Below are 11,602 nucleotides of genomic sequence, written 5' to 3'. Positions count from 1 at the left end.
ATTGTGACTATTACTGTATTGCTTGAAATAACTTAGTCAAAGACTGAGAGTGAATGGGGGGATTCAGCACCTCAACATTGAGAACTCTGATTTGCTTTTTATAATATTTCTTGAAAGTGTTTTCTGAACGCCAGTTTCCTCTTTCCAAAATGGTGTCTATAGGGCAGTCTTCCAGCCAACTCCTTGAGGCTACTGCTGATCTCAAACTCCCAGGGGAGGCGTCAATCCCAGCGTCCTTCAAAATAGTTTTAATCCATCCACCAATAACAGTTCTTGAGGCTGGTCTTGCAGGCCCCAGTGTGGAAATAAACAGACATTCAACACCAGCTTCCTGTCTCCTGTTCTCACTCAAGAACATAAGTTTTCTCAACCAAAATATAGGATCTATATTACGATCCTCTGCTTTGCAAAGCTTCCAACCAGACTGTCTATGTGTAGAGGTGTCCGTCTTAGAACCAAAAATTGGCCATAATATAATGTGATCATCATTGTCAACAAGATTATCAGGAGATGTATGTAGCAAGGTCAGATCATGTACTCGTCTTCCTGACGCCAGTAGTAAAATAACAGCACATCTACGAGATGCTTCGAAAAGAGTCAGGTCCTTTGGAGGATTTTTACAAAGCCAAGACACCAAGAGTCCTGGATCCCAAGTAAATGCTCTAGGTCTCTCATTTACAGAATTCCTTATACCTCTCATCACTCGCTTGACCAAGGGATGATTACTAGTCCTCAAATCGCCATTGGGGTCACACAAAACCGACACTGCAGACTTGTGAAGCGCTATGGTACTAGGAGCCAAGCCTTTTTTCACTCTTAGGTATGCTAAAAACCGTGCCAGCTGAGATCCCGAAGGGTTATTAGGACAGGTATTGTTAATGGAGCACCATTCCTTCCAGCTCTTCCATGCCATGTGATAAGTTGAAAGCGTAGATTTGCGCCAACCCGCATTCAATAGAGCTTTCTCTTGCTGTGACCAATCGTTCAATGCTTCACTCCACCCCCAATCTTCCACACCTGTAGTTGGAGCTTCTGGACCTGTTGAGGATGAAGTCCTGTCGATAAGTCTATCAAGTTGTCGACCAACATGGGTATTATGTGAGGTTGGTCTAGGGCTCTTTTCTTTAGGTCTGGTAACCAAAACACTTTTGGCCAATCTGGGGCTACAACCAGATACACCCCTGACGACTTGTTCAGGTGTGCCAGCACTCGTGGCATTAAGCAGGGGGGAGGAAAGATCCATGCCAAGGGGAAATGCCAACTCCTGCTGAACGCATTGTGAAACATCGCTCTCTTGTCGTGGGGATCTATCGAGACATACTGATCCACGACGTGAGCTCTCGAAGAAGCGAATAGATCCACTACTGGACTGCCCCACTTGTGAAAGACAGCTCCTACCGCTGGGGGTAGGAGGTGCCATTCTGGTAATGTCATCCCTCGGGATAGATGATCCGCGAGACCATTGTAGCGTCCCGGCAAATACTGCACTTGTAAAGAGATTCTGTGCTCGTCCAAAAGCGCGAGAATCTGAAATGTCAGATGAAGGAGACCCATTGACTTGGTGCCTCCCTCGTTCCTCAAGTAGGCTACAACTGTCCTGTTGTCTGATTGAATGAGTAACGAAGAACTTCTCAAATTCTGAGTCAGAGATGTTAAGGCATTTAAGATTGCTGTCATCTCCTTCATGTTGCAATGTCCCCCCCTCTGACTGTCTGTCCAACAACCCGACAGAGGTACATCGTCGATCAGGGCTCCCCAGCCGTGATCCGCCGCATCTGTGGTCAGAAAATGTGTTGGGCTGGGAACATGAAGAGTTGAAACATGATCTAAGTTGTTCATCCACCATTTCATTTCCGACAAGACTTCCTTCTTTATCGGAGATTTCTGCTGAGGGGTCAGCTTCAGCATTAACTGCAACTGTAATTGTATCAGTCGAGTATGGAGTCGACCTCTGGGGACCACAAAGGTAGCAAAATTCAACTTTCCTAAAATACTCTGAGCTTCTTTCAGAGTCCATCTTCCCTTTGTCACGAGGCTCTGAAGTGAGTTCCAAAGACCTTGTCGTCTGTATTCGGTTAAGGTCTTCTGATTCAGATGGGGGTTCCAAACAATTCCTAGATATTCCACTGACTGTGCTGGCTGACGGACACACTTTTGGAAATTTACCGACCAACCTAACCGCTCCAATAATTGAAGAGCTTCTTAAGAGCTTTTGCGACCGGTATGTGGAAGTAGGCCTGTGAGAGGTCTATTTTTGTCATCCAATCGTTGGCTTGAAGAAAGTGTGGGACCTTGTGGTGATATCAGAGAAAACTTTTTCCAAGCTACATCTAAATTGAGAGCTTTTAAATTGAAGATTGGTCTTCTTGAGCCGTCGCTCTTTTGAACCAGAAAAAGTGTTGATAGGAAGGAGGCATTGTCGCCAGCTCTTTCCAATGTACCATCTCTCATCATCTTTCTTATTTCGAGTGTCATTTCCGGGGTTACTTTTGTTTTGAATCTCCTTGCGAGAGCTTGGCTTGGACTTATCAACAAGGGCTTTCGGATGAATGGTATGCGGTATCCCCTTATCATACGTAAGATGGTCTCTGGGGCATCTAGGGTCCGCCATTCTATCCAATAATCCTGTAGTTGACCGGCCCGAAATGGTTGATAGTCATCTGTTGAAGCGGCCACGAGAGGTCTGCCCCCTCGCGCCACGCTTCTGTTCCCTACCCCTACCCCTCGCTCGGGAGGAATACTGGGGGTCTCGCCCGTGGTCTGCCCGCCGGGGAAACGAGGGAAATGCCATCTTTTCCTTTGATGTCTGCTTGGGGGGAAAGGCAACAACCTCCTTAGATGTTGAAGGGCGGTTGTGCGCCGAGTGGCTACCCTGAGGTAGGCGCACTTGACTAAAGCACTTTGTTATACCACCCAGTTTCTGCAACTGTGCGGACAGTGCTTCTTCCCCAAAAAGATGAGTGGAAGAAGGAGGAATTCTGCTGAATAGCTTCCGTTCCACTCCAGTCTTACAGCTGCTCAAAATCTTATCCCTTCTGTGCTGAATGATTTCAGCTCGCTTTCCGCAGGTTATCTGCAAGATATCGTCAGAGCATTTTATAAAGTCGGAGTCCTCTCCTAACAGGCTGTCCAGTTGTTCCTCTAAAGCCTCGCCTGACAGAGAACTTTCTGAACTGCTTCCCCATTTTATGAGTTTTTGGAGAGCCTGTTGAAGGCACTCTCTCTGCTTCAATGAGGCATGCGTTACCGCAGCCAGCATCTTTTCCATAGCCGGAAATATTGGCGAGGCGGAGTCAAATGCCAGCACCTCGCAGTTCACCTCCAGCTCCTTGAAGCCTGGATCAGCTACATATTCTTTTAAAGTGGATGCGTAACGGACATTGGCCCACTCGCTCGAGTTGAAGCGTTGGAGATTCTCCACCAAACCCAGATGTGTTGCAGAAGGTTTTGGCGCTGCAGACTCCTTCAGAACAGTAGAGGGACCCGGCATCTGATACTGCCTTTCAGGCGACAACGAGCAAACGCTCCCAGATGCATGCGAGGGTGCCACTATACTTGGCGTGCTGACAGTGGCTTCCTGCGTTGACCTGTCCATGACAAAATCTTGCAGGGTCTTGACTTGACATGCTAATCTTTTGAGCAGATGTCTGTCATTCCGCTTACGTCTCTTCGTGCGCCTGCGTCGCCTACTATTTTGCGACGCCGAACCGCTAGATTGCGAGCTCGACGAACTTGTTGATATTGAACGGCGTCGCCTCTTTCGATCACGTCGTTTAGAGGTTACGTCATCTTCTACATGGTCCTTGTCTGAGGCCATTTTAACCCCGTGCACAAAATGAAGACGCTAATAACTGTCAAAAATGTTCGCATTATCACTTAGCACTAATTTTCATAAAAATTTACGACAATTTGCGGGTAGCAACAGATATTCTTTTCGTTAAAACAATCCCAAACGAAAATTACACGACCGGCGTGGGTGAAAAAACGCCAAAATTGAATCAAGATGGCGTCTCAGGACGCCAACTGCTAAGGTGACAATAGACAACTGAAGGGTGTTACAAAAAGAAAGGCGGGAAATTCAAGATTACGGCAGCAGATGCGACGGCGCTGGCGAGAAATAAGCGCGATATCTCACATTATATATTCTGGATAAGCAACGACACACATAATAATATATTATTTCCAGGGAGTTTACAAAAAAAATAATTTATTTAGGTTTCTATTACACAGAAAGCTTGTTCTCACTGATCTATTTGATAGATTCTATGAAATAGATCGGGTGGGTTCCCAGCTTAAAATGTCACCATCTTTTTTCATACATTGCGTGCATGCACTTGTGCTTCTCAGCCAACTCAGCAGGGGTGTGTCGTTCCACTCATTTTATGGACGCTGGATTCACCGAATCCGGTGGAATCAAACTCAATGTGTCGTTCCGCTAGACTCATCGAATCCAGTGGAATCAAACTCATTGTGTCGCTAAGCCGGACTCATCAAATCAGCTGGAAAGAAACTCATTGAATTCGGGTATACCTGATTTGCCCTGATGATGGACACTGCAACGCTGTCCGAAACGTCGGCTAAAGAAGGAGTTAGCGCAACACGGCATAACACCCCAAAAACAAACAACAAAAAAAAACTCATTGAATTCGTTCCGACGTATTCCCTGGACCCAGTGGAGTTGGGGAACGATAGGAGTTATAGGAGTTACAAGAGTGAACTAACTTATCATCAAATTTGCTCCATGTAGATCAACTAAAGGAAAACAGCAATGCTTCTCGCTATTTTTTGAATATGAGATAATGCACATTCTTTTTGAAAAATGTTTTCGTCATCGAACATGTTTTGTTTCGGCGTCAATTTCAGATCCACCACAGTTCGGAACGAGTTCTCACCACGAGTTCACATCTTTCTAGAGTTAATACATAATATGTAAATAGTTAAAAGAGTCTTTTTTTTACTGTTTACATTGTTTATATAATGAATGTTAAATTACTAATACCTGAATCAAAATTTCATTTTCAGCTGTCTCCAATAATAAGACGACAGTCTCCACATTGTTGGCTGATATTTCAAGTGGAAAGCAGCTGACTTCTTCCTTTTTCACAGCAGTATCTACTCTGTCTTTTTTCAATGGCTTCTCTATCTTTTTACTCATTTTTGGCGGTTTGATGTGTATATTCACAAATGGAAAATACAATACATGACACACTACACAAAAGATTTCTTTCTTCAAAACAGATATTTTGAAATTGGAACCGTTTCAATCTATGTTCTTACAGTAGGCAACCACAGACTAGATAAGGTACCTACTTACTTATAAAAATTTATTCAAATAATAAAACATTTATAATTTTTATCTTACAAATTTATTTCAAGGGACACATGAAAATAATAACGTGTAAAAATCTTAACAAACGATTTTAAAACTACAGAACGGTAAAGTAATTTCAAAAGATTTAAGACACTTATGGTTAAAAAAAATAACAAAACTATCTAGACATAAAATGGACGGTTATTACACAGTACTTTATCACACCGACGAAACAAATTATTTTAATAATTCTATTTATACAAAAAATATATAGCTACATAGTATGATTGTATCTTTTGGCTAAATATTATAAACCAATATAATATGTTATTTATTGAAAAATAAGGCAAAAATATTTAGATATTATTTTGAGTAGTGTTGTTGTTGTTGTTGATCGCTATAAATATAATATGAATAATACTTACTCACTTTTTATAATAAAATTACTTCAGGAATGACAAAATAATATTATATTATTTTAGAAATATGTAAAATAGTCTTGATGAAATTTATTGATTGACTTAATAAAAATAGCAATATTAAAATACCTATTTAGATGTGAAAGAAATGGTTCACTAGAAATCATGAAATATCACATACTATGTATTTATTTTGTACATTTTTATCACTTAAAATACTAATACATAAATAAACCTGAAAAACATGTAACTTTGTAAAATTGTTAAAGCAAAGTGATTCATTGTGTCAGAACTTAAAGAAAAGTTTTAGAAACATAAAATGTATCCAATGACAATCAATTATTACAATAGTACGGTTGTGATTTTGAAACTTATGAAGTAATTGCTTCTAAAATTGGCATTAAATTTTTTTTTAAATTGCACTTCGGTTCGATTATCTCCAAATATAATAAACTATGAATTAATTTTCTAAATTACATAACATCATCTTGTGCTTAGCATTCAACCTCAGTACGTAACATTTTCATAATGTCAATATCGGTCACTCGAACCATTTACATATTTGTGAATGTATTAAAAGTGTTATATTATAATACATATTATTATGTATGTATATATTAAATAATTATTAAAATATTGTAATACTCATAAGGCCATGACACGGAGTGATTAAATTATTATCCAGCCTTATTGTTAAAAAGGCACAGATATCATGTGTATACATTTTTACATACTGGAGATCTATTTGATAAGCTTAGTAATCCATATACTCATAGGTTCCTACTTATAATCACGTTGGGTACACGGTGGTGAAGTGATGTGCAAATATTATGTATGCATAGTGAAATAATCATATGCACACAACGATAAAAAAAAACCAGTAAGTCTATATTATAATGTACATACAAATATTTGTAAAAAAACACAAAGATTTTGCCTTTCAAATGCAAATTAGCAAGGCAAAATATTATATTTTGACATAAGCAGAATTTTGTGTTACAACTCTCATTGTTATAAGGAAAACAGTTGAGCCTCTTGAGAGTGTAAACATTGTTTAATAATATGTGTTAGCTCTCCTCAGAGGCTTAATTAACTTTAAATACTCGTCTGTCGCATTTGTGATCCATCGCCGGCTAATCCCTAAACACGGATGTCGCATATATGTAATCCATGAAGTTCCATTAAAATGTAAAAATGCCGCATGATGGAATAGATTGCACTGAAACGTCCAGCTTTATAAAGGTTAACAATTACACATTCTAACTTTAGTGCTTGGAAGCTCATACTCTATAGACTTCTTGCAACAACAAACATGCAGACTTAATGCAGAAGTAAAATATTGTCAGGCTTGATCAGTCAGGGGTCTTCTCAGACCTGCGTCTGTGGCACACCTTGCACCAGCTGCGTCTTGATGGACTGGCGCACGCGGGGTTTGGGGGGCGGGGTGTTGTGGTGGGGGTTGGGGCTGGAGGACACGTAGTTGCCCTCTTTGAGGGACATGGCGGACCCCGAGGAGGCCTGTGAGCTGGGTCGGGACAGGGACAGCTGGTTGGGTCGCGTTGGCTTGTCCCGGTACTCGTACACATTGTCCCGGGAGCGATGCGTGTTCTCAATGCCGCCATCCTCGCCCAACTCCGGCACCATGAAGATGTCGCCATTGTAGTAGCGGTCTGCCTCTCTGTGGATAAAACGTTGCTGATGAAATCTAACTGTCTTCATTCAGAAACTACGATTTTAATGTTTGACGAAAGAGAGGAAGAAATATTGCTCCCAAAAAGTTCTACAATTTTATATACGTATCTAGTCATGTAGTGTGTTTAGTTGCATTATCGTTTCGAGGGCACCTTACAGAGATGCTATTAATTATTTTATTTATACATAGAACTTAACTTGTTCAAATATTTATAGCTGATTTCACCAACCAAAATGTAAGTAAGAATTTACGCTTACTGAAAGACTAGATGAATAATTACACCAAAGTAAAAGTTTTAACTTTGATATTAATTTGATAACTTTTTATTTTTTTTAGTTTGAGTTTCAGTTAGCTTTAGGTGACCAAAAATTGTGATGTGTCACATTGATGAGAACAAGATTGCGCATTTGAGCTATTTTTTAAAATAGCAATTCCTCAGTTTGATTTGCAAAAGTTTTTATTTTCTGTTTTCTCTAATCATACAATACTTTTTTAATTCAGTTTCTAATTCTGACAAATGTAGTAATTCACCTGCAATAAAATGTTTTTCTACCTTTACCCAAAATGTACCCGGTTAAAAATTCAAAAAGCAGAAATTTGTGGTAGGAACTGGCTTCAGAGAGGCTTTCACTGAACAAAAGTCATTGGACATTTCAATTAAAATTTACTAAAGACAAAAATATAATATTTTCCTGGACAGTCTCTTTAGTAATTTAAAATTTCAATGTACCGTAATGACAAGAGTCAATCTGAAGCCAGTCAGCTTTAGAGTTTGTGATATTATCGTGCAATGGTGGCTCGTGACTTTTGGGTGCTAATATTACAAATAATGGCATTTTTGAGGTTGTTGTAAATGAAAACGATTTTTTTTTTTTCAAAATTCGATTTTTTGTATGATTTTGAGATTTTCAGGAAATTTAATCATAAATCTTTATACAAAAAAATCGAACTATCGAAAAAAAAATAAAAATCGTTTTCAACTACAACATCAAATTATTTCGCCATTATTTGTAATATTTACACTCTAGTACACCCAAAAGTCACGAGCCACCACTGTTATTGTGTGCATAGAAAATGTTGATACTTTACTTTCTGATAATGAGGGGTTTCCTGGGAATAGCCCTGCATGCAAAATACAACAACAATATTTGAATCATTTCACATTATAAGACCTAACTTTTAAAGATAATTTCTCCTGGGATATTTCTTATCTGGAAATTCTGTGCGGAGGTAAGGAATGAGCCAGGGTCTTGAAGAGACCCATGTTATAGGAGCGAAAAATATTTTTTAAAACTGGCAATTAGTTCCGGAGGCGAGCTGTTGAGCATAAGAATGAATTTTCACTACAAAAAATGGCAAATGTTTACAGGTGTTGTTCATAAATTTGACTTAATAGAATGTACAAAATTTCATGCAAACCAAACCAATATTATTCATATTCTACAAAGCAGAAGGATATTTCTTTAATATTTATTCATCAAGCCCACCATTTTTTATTATCAAAATCATAATGTACTTGTGTAGATATACATATGTAATGAATTGGTGAATGTAATAATGTTTAGTATGTTTTTCTTTATTGTAGTCACATAATAAAGAAAAACATACTTTGAATTCAATGTGCATAATTAGAGAGCCTTTAAAAATAATACCACTAGAGCTGAGGTTTGACCAGGTATCACCTGAAGATATTGGAAAATAATTTATTGGATACGGAAGCAAACAAAAATAATTGACATAATTGGACACGTCTCAAACATTGCTTGAAGAATGAACAAATCTAGTCATTTAGAGCAAGGGCGCATATAAGGGGGGGGGTTTAGGCGGTTCAAAACCCCCCGGAGGCGTCAGTGTTGCGTAGGAAAAATAAGAGAATAGTTGGAAAATACAACAACGTTATTTGCACCATCTCTTTTTATCAATGTGATGTAAATAATAAGTTGTGATAAATAGATTTCCCATAAAAATTTCTAAAATAATTCCCCCTTCTACTTTACCCCCCTCCACGTGAATGCTATAGCTATGCCACTGATCCAGAGGAGCCCAAGGGTATTCAAGGGGAGTCTTCAAACCGCTGGATCCAAAATATAATCGAGTTTGGTGAAATTAACACTTTTCCTAGTAGTGCAAAGTGAAAGCTGCTTGGAAAGGCATTCATCCAACAAGCAATACAGATAACCTAAAGTTGTATAATTTACAGTTGGTGTTTTGAAAGGTCCCTGAAATAATACAGTAAAAGAAAAATGTGAAAGAAACAGTTGGATAGATCCTTGCCCAGCTACTGCCCAATGAGTGTGGAGAGTAGAGGCACTGACCTGCGCTGAACCGACGCGACCTACCTCTTGGCGTTCCTCCACAACAAGCAGCACACCACCAGGAACACCACCAGTAGCAGGCACGCGCCCGACATGCTCCAGAAGGCGATCTGCAGCGGCTCCTTCGGCTCCCACCAGAACTGCACAGAATACAACATGTTTTATTGAATTATATATACATATTAAAAAATTACACAAAAAATATGAACTCTGGGATCTTCCAATAAGCCGGGAAACTCTCAAAACCATTGAGCTTTCGAAACTACTTTTTAAATTACTAGTTCTGTGAACAGTAGATCTTGCTTCCAAAGAAGGACTAGAGAAGCAGATTTCAGGGTCGGCTGTTAACCAATATGATGTCTCTGGATTTGCCTACCAACACAGAGGCACCCGAATCAGTCAACCACCAATAAATGGACAGCTGCCCAAATAATGGAAAGAATCAAATAATTATTATTTTTAATTTTACGTTATTTAAGAAGTATGTTTACGAGAGATGGGAAGGCTGACAGAGATATTGAAAGAAGGATAAATACAGGTAACTCCATTAATGGAGAACTGAAGGCAGTTGGCGCTAACTAAAAAGTTGCCCAAAGAAGAGAAGTTAGCAGTCCACAATGGATTGCTGGTACCTATGCCGATGCATGGAACTGGCAGAGAAAGGATAACCATGTATGATCGTGTGAGAAATGTGGATATCCGCAAAGAGTGCAAGGCTGATTTAAGTGTAATGAGTAAGATTAAGAAAGGGACGCTTACATGGTTTGGGCATGTAGAGCAAATGAGCAAAGAAAGGAGTGTAAGGAGAATATATAACGCAAATGCGAATGGTAGCAGAAGTCAGGGACGTCCGAGGAAGACATGGCACGATCAAGTGAATCAGATACTTGAGTCGAGCCATGTCAAGAGACAGAATAATAGAAGAGTATGTATGAATGTGAATGAAGCAAGAAGTGTGTGCCAAGACAGAGTTGTTTAGCGGTCCGATCTCTCTGCCTACCCCTGCGTAAAACAGCGTGATGGTTAGTTAGTTACGTTGTTACTTTTACTACATATGTCATTGTATTATTGTTATTATTATATATTTGTATTATGTCACCACCATAATACGAGAATTAAAATAATTTAATTTTAATTATTAATTTAATTTACTGTAACGAGTATTTTAATAATAAATAGTAATATTATAAGTGTGTTTCTAATTCTTTCATATTTAATAAATCAAAACCAAGATTAGATCTGAAATCATAAAATTTGCAAGCAGGTACATAAATACCTACCTACTTAATTCTAAAACATATATGTTATGTAATATTTTTCATTATACAATTTGTCTGAAGAAACATGACTAGCTCAAAGAAAATTATTTTTTCAAATATGAAAAAAAAATGCAAATAAGAAAGTCAATAAATAAACACAATGATTTCATATTTGAAAAAAGATTCTTTACTGAACCATTACAATGACCACCATCTTGAAATGGAACACACAAACCAATTTATAGACAAACGAAACACAAAAGGTTTTAGTTAAAACGAGAGTTCCACTTTATAATAAACATTTCAGAATGTAGCACAATTTAGTGTAATTTTCAAGAATTCAGCAAAATAATAAAATAATGGATATTTATATTTGTAATGGGATTGCTGTTAACTTCCTCAGCCTACCTCTGTGACCGGAGGGTAGGTTGGCACGAGGTGTCCGATGACCGTGGGCAGATAGTTGGTCCAGAAGGCGCACTCGGTTTGGCGGAAGTTGAGCAGGATGCTGGAGTTGTAGGTAGTATTGATGTTCAGATACTTAAGCTCCCCGGCCTTGGCCACCTCAAAGTGGAGGCCCAGGATCTGCTCCCGAGACGGGTTTC

The 11,602-nt window shown here is 38.9% G+C and overlaps 1 protein-coding gene across 2 annotated transcripts in view; it reads right to left on the bottom strand.

Moving 5' to 3' along the window:
- Positions 1-5,561: 5,561 nt before the first annotated feature.
- Gli (carboxyl ester lipase-like protein Gli) overlaps positions 5,562-11,602 on the bottom strand; it is a 36,689-nt gene continuing 30,648 nt past the window's right edge. The window contains exons 11-13 of one of the 2 annotated variants that reach the window (XM_089650576.1): positions 11,406-11,601; positions 9,763-9,878; positions 5,562-7,408 (exon numbers count right to left, since the gene is read on the bottom strand). In XM_089650576.1, coding sequence (XP_089506702.1) covers positions 7,099-7,408; positions 9,763-9,878; positions 11,406-11,601 — 622 coding nt within the window. In that variant the 3' untranslated portion in view covers positions 5,562-7,098. Of the gene's footprint in view, positions 7,409-9,738; positions 9,879-11,405; position 11,602 lie in introns of both variants that reach the window. The other variant, XM_089650577.1, reaches the window with a different exon arrangement.

The sequence above is a fragment of the Hesperophylax consimilis genome, chromosome 3, assembly GCF_061612785.1.
Source record: "Hesperophylax consimilis isolate HC1 chromosome 3, BYU_Hcon_1.0, whole genome shotgun sequence".
Classification (NCBI taxonomy): domain Eukaryota; kingdom Metazoa; phylum Arthropoda; class Insecta; order Trichoptera; family Limnephilidae; genus Hesperophylax; species Hesperophylax consimilis.
Note: the sequence above shows the minus strand (reverse complement) of the source record. Positions and strands in the feature narration are given on the sequence as shown.